General features: G+C 44.0%; 1 protein-coding gene across 1 annotated transcript; it reads right to left on the bottom strand.

Moving 5' to 3' along the window:
- Positions 1 to 620: 620 nt before the first annotated feature.
- On the bottom strand, positions 621 to 1,736 carry LOC127118108 (PRA1 family protein B3). Its single transcript, XM_051048253.1, has one exon. The coding sequence runs from the start codon at positions 1,485 to 1,487 to the stop codon at positions 837 to 839; it is 651 nt and encodes a 216-aa protein (XP_050904210.1). The 5' UTR covers positions 1,488 to 1,736; the 3' UTR covers positions 621 to 836.
- Positions 1,737 to 19,956: the final 18,220 nt, after the last annotated feature.

The raw sequence follows: 19,956 nt of genomic DNA, 5'->3' as shown, positions 1-19,956 counted from the left end.
AGACAAAAGGTTTGTTGGAATAACAAACTTTTATTAGAAGCCACTTTAATTCCTTGTTTTCATGACAAATTTTAATCAATACACTGTATTAAATTTTCTTTTAACAACCTAAAAGCCATCTTTCTAAACCCAAATTACCAATTTTACAACAGAAATGTTACTGCCTAACAAAATAATTGTCCAACACCGAATTTACATCAAGTTGTGAAACATTTTGACTTTTTATTAGTGTTGTCAATGGCCGATGGCGGTCCATGGTAGAGAGTCAAAATCCCGCCATACGGGCCGCAAATCCTTTATAGTAGATTATGGCGGAAAACCTCCCCGCAATATCAGCCACTATTTACCATTACAGCAAGCCCAAAAACCACCATGTTATTTGATAACATTATTTTTTAAATGGCTGTGTTTTTATTCTGTATGGAAATATGATGTTGAATTTTTAAAGTTCGAATAACTTCAATAAGGTTTCAAGAAAACAAATATGTATTACAACCAAAAGTTAGAAAAAAAATATAGCTCATTCCCAGAATCTCAAATCCTAATCTACCAATAAAAATTGTCAATGTGAACATGAAACAAAAAAAGTAGTACAAGAATAGCAAAAACGAAAAAGCAAATTTAGATCCAAAAATGCTGACTAAACTGTATTAATTAATAGCGCAATACAATAATCTCTTGGCATAAAATTGCCATAACTATAAACCCTAAGCAATTTGCTATGGATCTAAAAGATCGAAATAAATCTTGCAACAATATCAATCTTAGCATAATACAAGATAAAAGGTTGAACAAACCTCATAATAGAAAACTCCACCGGATCAAGATCTCACCGTTTACACGCGTCCAACAACCGGAGCAGCGGCAGAGGCAGCACCGCCTAGGAATGATAGGAATCCCGAACTATTCACCTCTTGATCATCAAGAAACAGATCTTCGGGAACACGAAACGCACCGTGCGCGCACACGATCGACAATCCAACCATAAGCGCAGAGATCAACAACGATCCAACGCTAGTGAGAAAAACGACGAAAATAGTGAGCACAACAAGAATCCCTAGGGTTTCACGATCGGCGAATGTACGGCCGAGGAGAACGAGCGGTTGATCTGAAGGACGGAACAGGTAGAGAAACGACCACGACGCGAGGAGTCCGAGAAGAACCAGCAACGAAAACGGATGAGTAATTAGCGAAATCGCGAGCGCGAAGACGATTAGTGTTAGGTAATTAACACGGAAGTATGTGAAATTCTTGCGGATCCGTGAATACGCTTCGGCTAGGGTTTCTGGTCGTGAAATTGAGGAACGGTCGACGAGTTCGTACCAGGGACGGCGCTGGGAGAAGGCTTGACGGAGGGTGGAGGAGATGCGGGAGATGAAGGCGCGGAAGGCTGGTGTTGCGATGGGAGGCTGAGATTGGGAGGAGACGTTGTTGCTGTTTATGTTAGATTGAGAAGTGGAAACGGGGAGTGTCGGTGGAGATGACATGGTGGCGCGTGAATCTCCGTTGCCGCGCGTGACTATGGATGGAACCGATAGAGAGAGGCAATGGAGATTCGTGCGTGATTGGGTTTGTTTGTGAGAGGAAATTATTAAAGTTGTAAAGTTAATAAATAATAAGTTCAAAAATAACGTTGATAATAATAGAATAAGCTAATCAGTGTTAGTGTATCATAATTGATTTGAATTTCAGCCACCAATTTTGCCATCAACTTTTAAATTACCAAAATATACTACATTGTGTAGATTAATTTCCTAGAGTAGTTTAGGCTTAAATTCTAGCTTGTGTAAGAAAAAATATACGTTTGAGAGGTAGTATAGGTACAAATAGGTCCATGTGCTTAGATTTATTTAAATTTTGAATTTATCCGATTTATTAAATTAGAATTTAATTGTTATGATTTTTTTGGATCATAGTTTTTCAACTATTATACACAAATTTAGAAGGGGTTTGATCGACACCGTCGATTTTGTGATCTTTTGATGTCTGGCGGTGGTTTTTGTTGGGGCCTAAGAGGAAGAAGATGATGATGGAAGAGAGAGAAGAGAGAGAGGAGTTTCTAACAAACTCTTGAAATCATGTTATTGATCGATTCACACTCTATTACAAACTAAAACGACATTTTGTTTATATACTACTCAAAACAAAATGTAAATTCAAATGTAAGTTAAATTAAACTTAAATGGAACTGAAATGAATTATATTTAACATCATCTCTTAATTAATATTCAACTAATCAAAATCAACAACATCAATTTCATCCATCAGCTAGATAAAGTGTTCAGTTTTAATTGCTTTGATCATAACATTTATCAGCTGCTTCTGAGTGATATAGTGCACAACTTCAACCACCCCATTTTGAACCTGATTCCTTAGAAAATGAAATTTTATGTCAATGTGCTTGTTTCTTCCATGAAACACTGGATTCTTAGCGAGGCTTATAGTCGATTTGTTGTCAATCATCAACTTCACAGGCTTGCTCACCTTGATCTTCAGATCCTGCAGCGAGTTTAGAATCCACACAGCTTGATAAGCAGTCAAAGCACCTTCAATGTACTCAACTTCGCAGATTGACAATGCAACCACTGGTTGCTTCTTGGAACACCAAGAAATAGGACCTCCTAGATACTTGAAAAATATCCAAAAATACTTCTTCTATCAACTTTGTCTCCATACCAATCAGAGACTGAATAGCACATCAACTCCGAATCAGATTCAACACCATAAGGGAACAAAAATCCATACTTAAAAGTTTCTTTAAAATACCTCAGTATCGTGACATCAACTTGGTAATGTGACAACTTTGGTTTGTTCATGAATTTACTCACCATTCCAATTTCATATCAAATATCAAGTCTAATATTATAGAGATATCTCAATGAGCCTACCAATTATTTAAAAGTTGTAGCATCTACATCGTCACCCTTAACATTAGAATCCAACTTGTGATTTGTCTCTGCATGTGTGATTACAAACTTCCAATTCATCAGCTCAAATCTCTTCAGAAGCTCAAGTTCATACTTCAGCTTTTCCAAGATGATACCCTTATCAGAGTACATAATCTTCATCCCTATAAAATATGTCATGTTTCCTAGATCTGTCATTTCAAACTCATTCATCAACACCTTGTTGAACTTAGCTATCTCATCTAAACAACTCCCTGTTAGCAATATGTCATCAACATAGAGACGCACCAGAATCATATTGTTATAAGATGTATGTTGAACATAAACATCATACTCCATCTCATATTTCCTGAATCCTTGAAGCTTGAAAAATGAATCAATTTTCAGATTTCAGGCTCTAGGAGCTTGCTTCAATCCATACAAGCCTTTATACAACTTGTACATCATCCCTTCCTGATTCTTTTTCACAAATCCAGGAGGTTTTGGTACATAAACTTCCTCTTATAAATGACCATTTAGAAATGCAGATTCCAATCTAAATGCATCATAGGCCAATTCCTATTAGCAGTTATAACAATCACCAGTCTGATTGTTTCATGTCTAGCTACAGGAGCAAACACCTCAAAGTAATCTAGTCCAGATTTCTGTAGAAATCCTCTAGATATTAACCTTGTTTTGTGTTTGCCAATTGATCCACTTGGATTTAGTTTCATCTTGTAAACCCATCTGACACTAATGGATTTCTTGTTCTTTTAAAGCTCAGTCAACTCTCAAGTCTTGTTTCTTTATATAGCCTCAAGTTATTCTTTCATGGCCTTCATCCATACTTTCTTTTTGAGAGCTTCTTTAGTACTTACTGGTATAGAGTCTAAAGCATGTTTTTCTCTAAGTGAAGGTACTTTAAATGGTTCACATACATCATAATGTACTACCCCTAAAGCATGTTTTTCTCTTGGAGCCACTTCTGATGCAAATGGCAATCTAGGTTGCTTACCTTTCATGCATATCTCACATGACTTCTCATGCATCACAATATTATGAGCGCTATGTACCAACTTCTTAGAACTCAAATGCCACAAGCTTCTTAAGTTTAGTTGCCCCAATCTCTTGTGCCATAACTCATTATCACCTTCAACACCTTTTGCACTAAGATATTTAGTTTCAGTTGTTTCAACATTCACCTTAAAAGTTTTGTTGCTTCCCTGTTCATAATGCATAATCAGCTTCTGATCAAGATCATAAACTTCAAGAGATTATCCTTCATAGTAACTGAGAAGTCTTTCTCAATTAGATGACCTACACTTATTAGATTACTTTTTATGCCACGAACATACCAAACATCCTTGATCAGAACAGTTTTTCCATTCTTCACTTTGACCTTGACATTTCCCATTCCTCCAGCATTCAGATACTTATCATTAGCACGTTTGATCTTTGTCCACTTTCTAGGGTCAAAATTAATCAACCATTGTTTGTTTATAGTTGGTTGGTTTGAGCAGCCAGTGTTTATATACCACTAGTCTCCTATGGCTATGTTTGCTTCTTCTGATTTCCTTTCCTTGTTTGACCAACAGTCAGCAGTAAAGTGACCAAACTTCTTACAATAGTAACATTGAACCTTCTTCTTGTCAAACTTCTCATTTCCCTTCTAATGTTTCTTCTCATCAGAGTTAGAGACTTCAGACTTCTGATAACCACCATCATGTCTCTTCTTGGCCTCTGACCAAGTCAACTTCTTATTCTTTTTACTAAAAGATGCCTTCAGGGCATGCTTATACAGAGACTCATTGTTCTTCATATTGAGATTCTCATAGTGCTTATACAGAGACTGGAGCTTCACCTTCTTCACTGATGCATCACCTCAATAGCAACATATCAGTATGTCTTATGCAGCCTTTGTCATCGTTGAATTTATTAGACGAAGGCAAACCTAGAGGGGGTGAATAGATCACAATAAAATTTTCTGTAAGTGGAAGCAATTCTGGATCGACACTCGTCTATCCCAAACTGTTATCGGAATAACCGGATATGCATTTACACTATAAAGAAACATATACAAATGATGAGAAAGTAAATCAATATATCTTACCAAATACGTTAGAGCTAAATCATACATTGATAATCATTTTCCAATGAAATAGAAAACGAAAATTGACAAAGACAATTTATCGAACACTTAGTGTGAAAACAATTTATCAAGCACTCGGTGTTCCTCAACTCAATTATGATTACAACAATCCTAAAGTGGACCTTATCAATATATTATATATGATAATCAACAAAATTGATTGTGTGTAATTGTTGAATGTATGAAGAAAAAGGTTGAAGATGAAGAGAAAATTCTTTGTATATTCTTGGTTTTGTTTTTTGAGAAATGATGTATGAATGCATATTTATATGCACATGTGTATCTAAAAGAAATAACAAACAAAACATATTTTTAGCAAAAATTACAAGTTTTAAAAAGTTTGAGCCAATGCATGTATTGACTCGAAATTCGTATGAGTCAATACATAGAGCTTGGGAGCCGCTACATAGAGCCTGTGAGCCGCTACAAGTGAGGCAGAAGTAAGGGCATGCTAAAACAATTCATTTGGAGCTCATACATAACACATATGTGTCGCTACATACGTAGTATGTATTGACTCAAGCCTTCTATGTATCAATACAAGTGAGGCATAACTAATTTTTTGAAAAAACCTTTTAGCATGAGCCGCTACATAACAAGGATGAGTCGCTACATACACAATATATATTGACTCAATGATGTTATATAGCTCTACATAGAGGATAAAAATTATGTTTCAAAATTCTCCATTATGTATCGACTCATAGCAATCATGCATCGACTCATTCACTTGTTTTTCATGAAAAATCATAGTTTTTTTTACTTATAATGTCTTATCAAATATGATTTTAAATGTCCTATTACGATGATTCACATCTCAACATAAACAATAAGATCAAATGTACACAGAATACTAAGTATCCTAATTTTAACATCATTTAAAACATATCTAAGATGATAGTGGACTCACAAAATCGACGATCTTCTCAAACACATTCACATCCACACACTAATGGATTTAGAATAGAGATTTCTGATCCTTCTTCCTCAACTCTCTATACGTGTTCCTTTATGCTTCAGTTGTATCTGCTATAACAACTGCATAACCTTCATTAATGAGATCAAGAACATCTTGAGCGCCAAACAACACAAGCATCTGAATCATCCGTCAATTCCAATTCTTTCCATTAAAGACTAGAAACTTGATGTTCAAGCTACCATTTCCATCATTCATCTTTGATCTTATGCAAGAATCCACTAAGATCTTGCTAAACACTCGTGTTTCCCAATCTTTCAGAATCAAGAAATGTGATTCTGTTACGATTTTGATCATAAATTCAATGTGAATTCAAGAAATGAAATAAATCAAACTCGTCTCACGTCCGCTCATGTTTCCCGTGGTGTTCCTCGTAGATCTGACCAAAGCTCCAGATACCAATTGTTGATGCAGAAGAGGAAGAAGATGAAGATGGAAGAGAGAGAGAGGGAGAAGAGAGAGAAAAGTTTCTAACAAGCTCTAGAAAATTGGAATTCTGTTATTGATTAATTCATACTCTATTACAAACTAAAACCAACTTGGTTTATATACTACTCAAAGAAAAATGAAAATTCAAATGCAAACTAAATTAAACTTAAATGCAACTAAAATGAATAACATCTAATGCCTTCCACCTCCTTGTGGTTCCCGCCCTTCAAGTTCTCCGCCATTATTTTGGTTGGAGAAATCACGAGGTATATTATCTCTCAAAGGGTGTGACCATCGTCGGGCAGTTTTATAGCCTCCGCCTACTCTAACAGTGGCTTCTCTCTCTTTGTGATTCATGACATTCAACTGGTTCACTTTGCAGGTTTGCTTTCTACTTCATTTGTTGATCTGGGCGTGTTCAATTTTGCAAGTTGTTTCTTTTTCGAATTGCCATGGGAGAATCAAGCTTTTATGGTTCATTTTTGAAAGAGAACGAACTTCTTGGGATACCATTATGTGTGCCTTTGATTGGAGATTTCAATTTAACAATGGTTGTGCTTTTAATTGAAAAGTCTGTGTCTGCATTGGATAATTCTACTATAACTCAAGCCACGGATCCTAAAATGAATAGTACAAATGCAAAATCTTTTTCTCAAGTGTTGACTAAGAAAAGTTCTATTATACCTCATTATCAATTGATGATGTCTAGTTTAAAAGGATGAGTACACAATTAGTCTCGAATCTTGCAAAAATGATCTCCATAGAAGGTTGATTCTATCTAAAGGAGATATTCCCCTCAAACTTCAAGAGTTGCGTGATAAACTAAATACTCTTTAGAAGCCTTTAAGTAAATGAGGAATTATTTCTTTAGGAAGAGGATTCTATGAATTTATTTTGTCTTCAGTTGAGGATGTTTATCGTGTTCGTGTGGGGCTTTCCTGGAGCTTAAACCCTGGTTTTCTCAAACTTTTTGCTTGGACTCCAGATTTTAATCTGAATAATCACAAACAAACAACTATTCAATGTTGGGTCTGTTTTATAGACTTGCCTCGAGAATAGGAGCCCTAATATTATCTTTGCAATTGCTAACTGTCTCGGAACGCCAATATGTTTGGATGCTGCAAAAAGTAAGGGCCCTCTAGAGAGATCTTTTGGACATTTTGAAAGAGATTTAGTTGATATTGATTTATCTTTTAAAATTAGACATAAATTTTGGGTTGAAAGATAAGGATATGCTTTTCTAGTTAAGGTTGATTATGAAAATTTGCCACTTTTTTGTTCGCATTGTCGTAGCATTGGGCATAGTTTGTCATCCTGTAAAGTTGTTAAAGTAGATCAATAGAAATGGGTATTTATTGAGAAGCATAATTGCATGGTACATAAATCTAAACCTGTTCAGAAGGAGGATTTGAGAAAGGAATATGTGGAATGTGTAAGAAATATAACTACTAAAACATGTGTTAATAATAATCCTCTTTTGGGATTTGTGAATTGTTCGAAAACTATTGATGATTAGGAGGTTGTGATTATCGATACCTTGCATCCAAAATACATGGGTGCTCAAGGTAATGAGAATTTAAGTGGTTTAGTTGATATAGAAACCTCTAGTCAAAATAAAATTGACAAGAATCTTGAGGAGGATTCATATTCATTTGACACTTTCTTTCAAGAGGATCATCAAGAAGAAGTAACATTCAAATAATATCTAGAAAAGTCTTGAAGCTACTCTAATGAAAGATGTGAAAGTTCGTCAGACCATGTTCATCTGTCTATCTCAGTGAAGTGAGTATTGTAAAAGTAAGGTAGCGTCTTAAGAGTGCTAAGGAAACTCACACACACTTTAAAATATTTTTCTGCCTTGAAAATGATTTTCTAAATCGAGACCAAGTGATTAAAAAGCTATCAAAACATTTTCTTAACAATTTAATCGATTGGCAAAACTTTTTGATATATCCGATCGATTATGACACTTGTACAATCAATTAGAAGTATGATAATCAATTATACAATCGGCAAAGATAACACATTAATAACTTACAACGGCTATATATCCAAAATTTCCTAATTGGGTTTTACAATCGATTACATTTGAGTTGTCTAATAGAATAAGAGTATTTACTAATCAATTAGATAATCAATTCAGCCCATGGAATGTTTCCTTCTTGACTTTTCCAACTACTATATAAGGGAGGGTCTTTCTCACTTCATATCAGACCATTTTTCAAAGTTTTCATATTTCTTTGGAATTTATCTCTTTCTCTCCTTTTGGAAAATATTTTTTATTCACTCCAAATTGCCTTAGCGCTACTAAGTGAAACTTTATTTGTGAGGAAGATACTTTTGTAAATGGTCGTGATGGTCATTCATATTCTTAAAGGTGTGATACCTTTAAGTTATTAAGATTGGTTCTTGAGATCAACCTTTATAAATCTCTTATATTGGTTTATTAAGCTTTGCTAGAAAAAACTTTGTTTTGGTTATTAAGATTATCCCTAAATCTCTAAACGGTTCGATAGCGTAGGCTGGATAAAAGTTGTCATTTGATTGGGGATAAGTCTATATTAAAGGTTCATGCAGGGGTGGACAACGGTCGACTGCGGACGGTTTCAGACCAAAAAATGTCCACCGGCAAAAATCGATGGGTTTAACATTTCAACTCGCTGCCGTCCATTTTGCGTAACGGTTTGAACGGGTCGCGGTTCTTTCGGATCGCAGATTTAACGGGTGGGTTCTTCGGTGACTTCTCTCGGACAAAGTGAAAAACATCAAAATCAAAAACAAAAAACTCCAACCAAAAGAGAGGAACTCACAGATGAAATGATAAACAATAAAAAAATTAACTAAAATCAATCAATACAATAACTTTTATTTTGAACATTTGTAATATATTTCAGTTCTTTTTGAAGCTAAATCTACATAACATGTCAACTTTTGATAAGATTTGAGTAGAAAAACATAACAATGTGTATTTCATCTTGTCATTAAATATTTGCGCTAAACTTAAGCTTTCATTATGGACTAAAAATGGTGGAATAGAAAGCTCTCATCATGGAGATTGTCATGATTTAAAAGGAGCCTTTAAAAGTGACATTTAAGTGTACGAAGAGTTGTGTGGTGTCTGGAGAAAAAATGAAGAAAAAAAAAGCAATTGTGAGTGAGAGAAAGAAGAAAATGAAAAACTATAATTATGAATGAAAAAGAAAAATGTACTAGTCCTACACATGAAGTACACGTGAATATCATAATAGTTTTGAAACAAATTATATTAAATAAACTTTAAATGATAAACTGTGAGTCTCAAGGTCATAAGAAGAACAACTATAATTATTACTCCATCTATACCTATTACCTACCACACTATTGAGATGAGACAACTATAATTATTACTTCATCTATACCTATTACCTACCACACTATTGAGATGAGAATATTTAACAGATTCGGTTGGATTTGGATTTCATTGGACCAATAGTTAATAACCGAGTCCGACCGGAACAATCCATTGGAACTCGATATTTTCAATCTTTTCATCCGACACCCATTTGTATCCGGCCGTTTCAATAAAATTCGGATCGGACATAGCGGATCTCGGACGGGTCCGGTAGTTTTGTCCACCCCTAGGTTCATGGGCATAACCTTAAAAGCTCAAAGTTTATAGTGAAACTCTCAACAAGACCTCTTGGGGACAATAATAGGTCAACGTTTGGCCAAACTAGTATAAATTTCAGGTGTAATCTTTCTAACCCTATCATTTTACTTATCCGCAATTTACTTTCATTGTTTAATTTTCTTCTGTAACTAGTCACATAAAATTACTAATATGATCTTAAATGATAAAGGGTTAAAATTAATAACGAATTTTGAATATTTAATCCCAACTTGGACAAAAAGGGAAATTGGAGTTTTACATTCCATGACAGTCTTGAACAATCGGCCTTGAGGCACACGTCTTGGTTCTAGCGAACGTTCATTGTCTGTAAAATAAATTTGATAAACACTTTAAATGAAAAAGGTACATTGAAGTCTTGCATTCCATGAAAACCTCGAATAATCGGCCCCGAGGCACACGTCTTGATCCTAACGAGTATTTATCATTCTCTTAAAAAATATTCAACACACTTGTTCTGGACTGGGCCATGACACTTGGCACGGCCCGGCCCAATGCTCGCCAAGCCCACGTCCAAACGACCATGTCCAAACGACCACGAGGACACGTCAGGTGAACGACCGTCCGCCCGAAGAACGTCTCCCCGGCCCCTTAAATACGTGTCGGACAACGAGCGGGTCCTCCCCATACGATCTCCATCCACTCATCGTCAACCCACGCCGCGGACACCTAAGTTGTGTCGGGCAGAGCCATAACGGCATCCCACTCACCACGTCACCCAACTCCCCTATATTGTCTCCTTAGGGATAGGGGCAGTTGGACCAGGGGGCAGACCTTGGTCTAGGTCTTAACGCTTCTTACGCGTCCCCTGGCAGCTCCTCCTTGGGCCTTGCTAATCCAGCCCATTAGGAGCCTTGGCCCAGCGCTGGGGGCTCAATATAAATACCCCTTTCATGGCAAAGGGGCAGGTATTCTAACTCACACTCTGATAACCTCATTCTGTACCTTTTCTGACTTAAGCATTGGAGCACCTTGCAGGTACACCCCCCTCTCATTTCATTCTCCGGCCCATTCACCAAGACCTTGGAAGGCCCTCCTGATCAGGTAAGATCAGTGGCGCCGTCTGTGGGAAATAGCTATCCCCATCTTCATCAAACGAGGATCAAAAGCTCATTTATTTCTGTCCTTCCAACATGGCCGGAGAACAACATAGCGATCACAGCCGTCCCCTCGTCAACTACAATATGGACGACGGCCCGCCATCCCATGAAACGGACGCTCGGGACGGTCATCCATCCACCCCGTCTCCAGAGCCCCAAAACAACGGGGATGCCTCTCACGCCCACAATTTAGGGGCAGAGACATTTCATCCCATTCCCGTTCCCGTTGAAGGAGACGCCGTAATGATTGCCATGGTGAATGCCCTCAATCAGGCCGGTTCTATGCTCCACCAGCAGCACGAACGAATCATGGCCCTCGAAGCCGAACGACAAGAGGCCCGGCCCCAGCCGGTGAGTAGGATACAACAACGTTCGGAGCCAACGAAGAAGCGAGGACGTCGCTCTCCAGAACCCCACGTCAGCAGGGCACGCGCCCGTCGTGACGGTGGTCGAGCGGGAACATCACCAAGGCGCGGACACAGCCCCGACAACAACGAACTGTCTCCCTTAAGGAGCGACGAGGAAGATTTGCATTGCCCCCTATCTCGGGCAATAATGGAAGCCCCGCTCCCCAAAGGCATGGAGAAACCACCAAATCTAGCTGTGTACGACGGGACTACAGATCCCGACGATCACGTCGACAACGTCAACGCGATGCTCGACTACCGCAATGATATAACCGGGCACCTCAAATGCCGACTGTTCTCAACGACCCTCAGGAAAGGGGCCATGGCTTGGTACAAAAGCTTGGCCCCTGAGTCCATTACGTCATGGAGAGTCATGAGGTCCATGTTCACCAGGCACTTTACAGCTTCCCGTCGTCACCCCAAGACTGAGGCGACCCTTGAAGCCATAGTGCAGAAGAAGAATGAAACACTGCGCTCATACATCGAGCGATTCAACCAGGAAGCTGTCGAGGTAGATACCACCGAGCACATGAAGAAGTATCTCCTCGAGAGAGGTCTCTTGCCCGGCAGTGAACTTAGCAGAGCCGTAGGGATCGAGCCTCCCCGCACCTTAAACGAGCTCCTGCATAAAGCCCAGGCCTACATCAGATACGAGGAAAAGCAGGTGGCACACAATGCCCGCAGCGGACGTAACGCTGGGGAGACCGAGCACTCAAAACGCGAGGACACGAGCATTTCCCGTCGCAACGGAGACAAACGAAGAGAAGAAAGACCTCGCGAGCTCCGGAAGGAAGAGGCCCCGCGGGCAGATATAGCGAGTACACCTTACTGACAGCTCCTCGAGAGCGCATCCTCGCAGAATGTATCAACTCTGAATTTAAGCAGGGCAGGGTCAGGTTCCCAAAACCGTCTGCACCAAAGCCCCACACCGACAAATCAAAGTACTGCCGGTTCCACAGAAGTCACGGGCACGTGACCGAAGACTGCGTCCACCTGAAGGATGCGATAGAAATTTTAATCCAAGAGGGGCACCTGAAGCAGTATACGAGGAAGAACGAAGCTCCCAGACACGACGAGCCAGAGAAGAAGAGACCCCGGGAAGACACCCCCTGACAACTCTCCCTATCAAGTGGCCCTCTGCGTGTCACGACCGGAAGATTTCTTCCTCCCCGAACCATTGCCCGAGGGCAAGATCACTGCACTCAGCCCCTGGGAAAACTTCCCTACCACACTGGTGATATCAGGAGGAGGAACTAACGGGGAATCCGCGGCCCTCTCCGTCAAACGTAAGTTCGACGAACTCCTACTGACTGCCCCCGAGCAGAAAGCGACATTGACAAAATACCGGGGAAAATCCAACCCAATATCCTTCTTCCTGGAGGAACTCCCGGGCGGATCCCCGAACTCGGGCATCCCACTATTGATAAGGGCAAAGATGGCCCAATTCGACGTACGACGCATCCTGGTCGACCAAGGCAGCTCAGTGGATATCATGTACGTCCACCTCTTCAAGACTCTGAAGCTAGACAAGACCAACTTAGCCCCCTACGTCGGATCAGATCTCCAAGGATTCAACGGAGCAACAACCAGACCGTGGGGATATGTTGAGCTCCTCGTCACCTTCGGCGAACAAGAAACGGCCAGGGAAGTCAAAATCCAATTCCTGGTCGTAGACTGTCCGTCTCTCTACAATTGCATCTTTGGACGCCCGACACTGGCCGAACTCACCGCGGTCCCATCCACCGTCCACCTGAAGATGAAATACTACACCAAATTGGGACGTGTGGTCACCATCCATGGTGACATCGAAGCAGCCCGGCGATGCTACGACGCCGCAGTAAAAGGACAGCCCGTAGTCAGCACGAAGAGCAACTGCGACAACAAAAAACTCAAGACCGAGGATCCTGCCCGAGGAGTCAACGCCATCGACCTCGACTGTCGCATCGGGCTGGACGAGACCGAAGAGGGGAGGTTCCCCAAGGAACGCTCTCTCGAACACCCGGTCCGACCAATCCCCGACGGGGAGTTCGAACTCATTCCTCTTGGGGACGATCCGGAAAGGACGGTGAAGATAGGTAAGGGACTACCCGAGGAAACAAGAGAAGAGCTAGTAGCATGCCTCAAAGAGAACTCCGACCTCTTCGCGTGGAATGCCGCAGAAATGCCCGGGCTGGACCCCGAGATCGCGTGTCATAAGCTAGCTTTAGACCGGGCAGCCAAGCCCATAGCACAGCGTAGACGCAAGCAATCGCCCGAAAAGGCAGAGGCTGCCGAGCGAGCTGTAAAAGACCTCTTAGAGGCAAATTTTATTTCTGAAGCCCAGTACACAACCTGGCTCTCTAATGTAGTCCTCGTTAAGAAAAATAATGGAAAATGGCGTATGTGTGTTGATTATACTGATCTTAATAGGGCTTGCCCGAAAGATGCTTTCCCCCTCCCTAATATAGACTTGCTCGTCGACAACTCTGCAGGTTTTAAACTCTTGTCCTTCATGGACGCATATAGTGGATACAACCAGATCCCTATGTCGCCCGCAGACAAGAAACACACAGCCTTCATGACCCCAACGGGCAATTACTATTACAACGTGATGCCGTTCGGGCTCAAGAACGCTGGCGCTACATACCAACGCATGATGAACAAAGTCTTCAAGGACGAAATAGGGGACATGCTCGAAGTGTACATGGACGACATGATCGTCAAATCACACGAGGAGATAACCCATGCTCGACACCTTGCGAAGGTATTCGAGCAGGCGAGACAGTGTAAAATGAGGTTCAACCCCGAAAAATGCACGTTCGGAGTCCGGGCAGGCAAGTTCCTCGGTTTCTATCTCACCGAAAGAGGGATCGAGGCCAACCCCGACAAATGCCGGGCATTCTCGGAGTTTCCGACCCCGAAAACCAAAAAATCGATCCAGTCACTCAATGGAGTGCTCGCCTCACTCTCCCGTTTCATCGCCAAGTCCGCCCAGCACGCATTGCCATTCTTCAGACTCCTTCGCAAAGAGGCTACCTTCGACTGGACCGATGAATGCGAGCAAGCGCTACTCCATCTAAAGAAGGTTCTGTCCCAACCCCCGGTCTTATCACGGCCATCAGAAAAGGAAACCCTATACTTATACCTATCCGTGGCAACCGAGGCCGTCAGCGCCGTTCTAATAAGAGAAACCGACGAAGGACAAAAGCCCATCTATTTTACGAGTAAAGCACTCCAAGGTCCCGAGCTCCGATATCAGCAAATCGAAAAGGTCGCCCTGGCCCTCATCAACGCAGCGAGGAGACTACGATATTACTTCCTCGCACACACGATAAAGGTGAGGACCGACCAGCCAATCAAACAGCTGCTCGGGCGCCCGGATATGGCCGGGAGGATGCTCAAGTGGTCACTAGAACTCTCCGAATTCGACATACAATACGAAAGTAGGAAAGCCTTGAAAGCTCAGGCACTGGCCGACTTCGTCGCGGAGATGACCCACTGCCCGACTCCAGCAGAAAGCGCCCACAAATGGACGATCTTCGTCGATGGCGCCTCTAGCACATCAGGCAGCGGGGCCGGGATCATCCTCGAAAATGAAGAAGGGATCCTGATAGAGGTATCATTAGCGCTAGCGTTCCCAACATCAAACAACCAAGCCGAATACGAAGCCTTCCTCGCAGGCCTGAGGTTAGCCGAGGACCTGGGAGCAAAAGAGGTAAAAATATCCACCGACTCCCAGCTCGTGGCCTCACAAGTGCGAGGAGAATACCGAACCAAGAACGACAACCTCCTCGAGTACTTGTCCCTCGTCAAAGAAAAACTTGATACATTTGAAAAATGGGAAGTTCAACACATACCCCGCGAGCACAACACACGGGCAGACGTTCTCTCGAAACTAGCCAGCACGAGGAAAAAGGGTGGGAATAAATCAGTAATCCAAGAAATTCTCCCTCGGCCCAGCATCGACAAACTACCGCCTCCACTCGAGGTCAACGCTATTGGAGATGCCCACTGTTGGATGACACCCATCTACAATTACCTCACACGAGACGAACTCCCGGCTGACCCGAAAGAGGCGACCGCTGTCAAACGACGCGCATGCTCGTACGTACTCCTCGAAGGCAAACTCTACCGGAGAGGATTCTCCATCCCACTACTCAAATGCGTCGAGGAAGAGAAAGTCCCCGACATACTTGGAGAGATACACCGGGGAATTAACGCTCAACACCTCGGCGGACGATCGCTCGCACGAAAAGCCCTTCGAGCAGGCTACTACTGGCCGACCATGCAAAACGATTCGAAAGAGCACGTCAAAAGATGTGACAAATGCCAACGACATGCCGACATGCACCTCGCACCCCCGAACGACCTCAAATCACTGTCTTCCCCATGGCCCTTCGCGTGGTGGGGCATGGACATCCTCGGACCCTTCGTCACCGGATCATATCAGAATAAATACCTCATCGTCGGGGTGGATTACTTCACCAAATGGATCGAGGCGGAGGCACTGGCTAAAATAACCGCGCAGAACATTCTCCGGTTCTTCAAACGCAACATCCTCGCTCGGTTCGGTATACCCCAGGCACTTGTCACAGACAACGGGACACAATTCACGGACGGAGGATTCCAGGACTTCATCGCCAGCCTGGGCACCACACAGCATTTCACGTCTGTCGAGCATCCGCAGACGAACGGGCAAGCAGAGGCGGCCAACAGGGTAATCTTACGTGGCCTCAAACGCAGACTCGGTGAGGCAAAGAGGGCATGGGTCGAGGAGCTACATAGCGTCCTATGGGCCTACCGCACGACACCACATTCTACCACCGGGGAAACCCCGTTCCGACTAACTTACGGCACCGAGGCAGTCATCCCGGTGGAGATACGGACGCCAACGAGGAGGACAGAGGAGCCCCTAGACGAGGAAATGAACGATGAAACCCTTAGAGCCGAGCTCGACCTAGTCGAGGAGATACGTTCCGAAGCAGCTCTCAGGGAAACAACCCTCAAACAAAAATAGCACTACGCCATGACGCGAAAGTCATAAAAAGAGAGTTCCAGGTCGGCACCCTGGTCCTCAGAAGAAACCAGAAAAACCCGAGAGAGGGCAAACTGGCGGCCAACTGGGAAGGCCCTTACCGCGTCCGCGACAAAACGAGCAACGGGGCCTATTACCTAGAAAACCTACAAGGAGAACAACTCGCTCGACCATGGAACGCAGAAAAACTTAGACAATATTACAGCTAAATACACCACGGGGAGACGTGGCAGGTACGACCACGCTCTTCGTCCCCAAAACCCAGGGAGGAACCACGAGACCCGGGAACGATCCGGGGTCACATAACAAACACAACCCTCCCCGACGGTTGGGATCTTGACCAAGACTCAACGTCGAAGTACCAGGACTGGCAGGGCACCCAGCTCGCGATGGGAGGACCCAAGCCTCGGGACCAGGGTTCGAACAACGGACCCGGGCTTCGATACCCACGGGCACAAAGCCCGACACTTCGTCGGTTCCCTAAACCGAGGAGATTAACAAAGTCGAGCAGAGTACGAACTCATACAAACAAGTATCAAACACAAACGAGCACAATGAATGATAACGTAAATATTCATACATTAAAAACGATAAGAGCGGCCGAAGCCAAGTACGCCCGAAGGCCATATTACAACGCCCGAAGGCCAAATACATAAGGCACGCAGGCCATGATAACTAAAATCAAAGAAAAACAAATAAACTAAGACTCCGCTCGGAGCACCTCTTCATCCTCTTCTTCTTCTTCTCCCCCAGCTCCTCCTCCGCTTCAAACGGGCAGATAATCTCACCATCCCGGACGCAGCAGTTATAGGCCGACCCTACTGTCACCAACTCAGGGTTCAGAAGCCCGAGCTGCTCGACAGCATTGTCGAAACCCTCTTTGAAGCAGGCCACGAGATCTTGGTTGAGAGTCCGAATATGCCCTAGCAGCTCACCGCGCGAACCAAGGGCGCGTTCCTCCTCGGTCTCATCTGCCAGAGGACGGACCTTTCCCTCGAGAGACTCAACCTGAGCCCGTAGGCCAGCGTTGTCCTCGGTCAGCTTCTGATGGTCGACCACCTGCTCTTCCAAGCTCGCCTTAGCAGCCTTCAACTGGTCCCTCTCCTTTTCCACCTCCTCCAGCTTCTGGCTCAGCCCTTCCTGCAGCTGATGCTCTTCTTTGTAGTCCGACAGATCTTTAGATAGTCTTTCCTTCTCCGTCCGAACCTGCAAAAGGGCATCCTCCAGCGAGGCGGTGGAGACCGAAGTGTCGGTCAAAACCATGGCCGTCTCCATCACCCGGATGACGGCAGCAATATCCCTGGCCAGATCTTTCCTCCGGACAGCAACATCCTGGTCCAGAATAGCCTTGGCCTCAGGCGCAGGCACAACAATCGACTCCTCGGCCTTGAAGAACGACCGTTCCACATAGCAGGGAGGTAGAAGATAGCTGCCCGGTCCATTCGAACTTCCTGGAGACGACCTGGTAAGGGCCCCAGCCGGACGCTTCCGTTTATGGAGGGGAGAAGCCGCTGGCGACGGACTGCTATCAGGAATGTTGATCGGGTTAGATCGAGGAGGAGAGGAAGGAATCACGCTCGCCGCCTGCGAGGGACTAGCCCCGGCATCGCCAGCAGTCTCCAAGGGACGGGCCACAGTTTTCTTCTTCTTCTTGGGCACCCGGTCAGGAGCGCCGACCTGATTCGCTAGCTTCAGCACCCGATCACGAGCATTGGGCATGGCACCTGCAAATAAATTACACACCAACATTAGCGAGCGAAGTCATAAACAGAAATAAAAAGCTAAACAAAGTCTGCCTACTCAATAACGCCAGAGCTTCCTCCTCGGTATCACACTCGAGCAGAGCCTTCGTATTGATATAACGCGCCTCGGTGATTAGTTCCCCGGCCTCATCCAGGTAGGGCACGCCCTGTCGATTCGCCCAGAACCCCAAGCTGAAGCTCTGCACGTAATCGACCAGCTTCTTGTACGCGAGCCTATCCTCCTCGCCGAGCATCGCATACTTGACTCGGTAATGCGCCGTGGAGAGATCGAAATGATCACGCTGCCACCTCAGCGGTATCTTCGACATCAGCGTCTCCTCCCCATTGGGTTTCCTCTGATAGTAGTATAGAGAGTGAAGGGCAGCCCGGGTAATCGGCATCACCACGTACCACCGGTTTTTGAAATGGCGAACAGAATCCTCGTACGTCTTGAACAGACGCACGGGCTGCTTGAAAGAAACCCAACTGTGGCGACCACGGGAACCGGACCTCTGGAGATGGAAAACGTGGAAGAAGAGAGCCCGGGTGCAACCAATGCCGAGGAACTGGCAAACTAACTCGAATGCCCGCATAAATGCGAGAGCATTAGGATGTAGTTGGGACGGCGCCAGCCGGAGCCACTTGAAGACCGACATCTGGAAGGAGTTGAAGGGCAGTCTAATCCCCGCCTCACGGAAAGCAAATTCATACATGGTGAACTGCTTCCCCGGGAAATGATGGCAAATGCGGTCTTCTTCCTTGGGGGCGCAGCAATACCAGTTTGGTGGATCCTCCCGGCTTATGGTCTCGACCATAGCGTAAGCAATGATGGCCTCGTCACAGAAGTCTGATCCCTCCTCCAAGGGCTCGTCCGCAACCCATGAGAAGTCGACCTGCCCGGAAGAGGAGGCGTGTTCGGTACCATATCGGACACTCCCATCCCCGACGGGGAGACGAGCGATTGTCGCGTCTTCGGTGGAGGACCCAGAATCTTCCCTCCTCGGTCGTAAGCGCCCGGTAGCACCTGAAACGCAGACAGAAAGAGTGAATTCGACGTCATATCAAATCCACCCTTCCACCGCAGGTCAAGTGAAAGGGCGTAGCGGCGACGGACACTAACCGTGCTCAACTCGGTGACGCGCGCATTCTGTGGAGACCGGGCATAAACTTCATACAGCCTATGCAAGTATTGCCCGGCATATGAAATTTATGCCCGTTACAGCATGATCCCAACCCTATTTTCCACCATCTAATATACACCTACAGTCCACTACACTGTTCCTAAGTTAAACCTAACCACATTTCTACAAAAATAGCATGCGTTTGACAGGAAACAACAAGGAAAAACAGTGGGTCACAGTGGAAAATCATACCTGACATAGTTAAGTTGAAAGGGGTACGGTGGTGCCCGAGCAGAAGACGGTGGTTCAGATAGGAGGACGGGCGGAGACGGCGGTCCAGACGGTAGAGCGAGCAAACGAGGGAGAATGTGGAGAACTCCGGTGAACGTGTGAGCGAAAAAAATGGAAATGAAGTTACTCAACCCCTTTTTTATAGGGCTTGGCACGTGGACCAACACGCTAGGTC

This window comes from Lathyrus oleraceus, chromosome 2 (assembly GCF_024323335.1).
Source record: "Lathyrus oleraceus cultivar Zhongwan6 chromosome 2, CAAS_Psat_ZW6_1.0, whole genome shotgun sequence".
In the NCBI taxonomy this organism is placed as follows: domain Eukaryota; kingdom Viridiplantae; phylum Streptophyta; class Magnoliopsida; order Fabales; family Fabaceae; genus Lathyrus; species Lathyrus oleraceus.
The sequence above is the reverse complement of the archived record's forward strand: the minus strand, read 5'-3'. Positions and strand labels throughout refer to the sequence as shown.

Bases quoted from the DNA above. Each gene is read 5' to 3' on its own strand.
- LOC127118108 (XM_051048253.1), bottom strand. From the start codon at position 1,487: ATGTCATCTCCACCGACACTCCCCGTTTCCACTTCTCAATCTAACATA.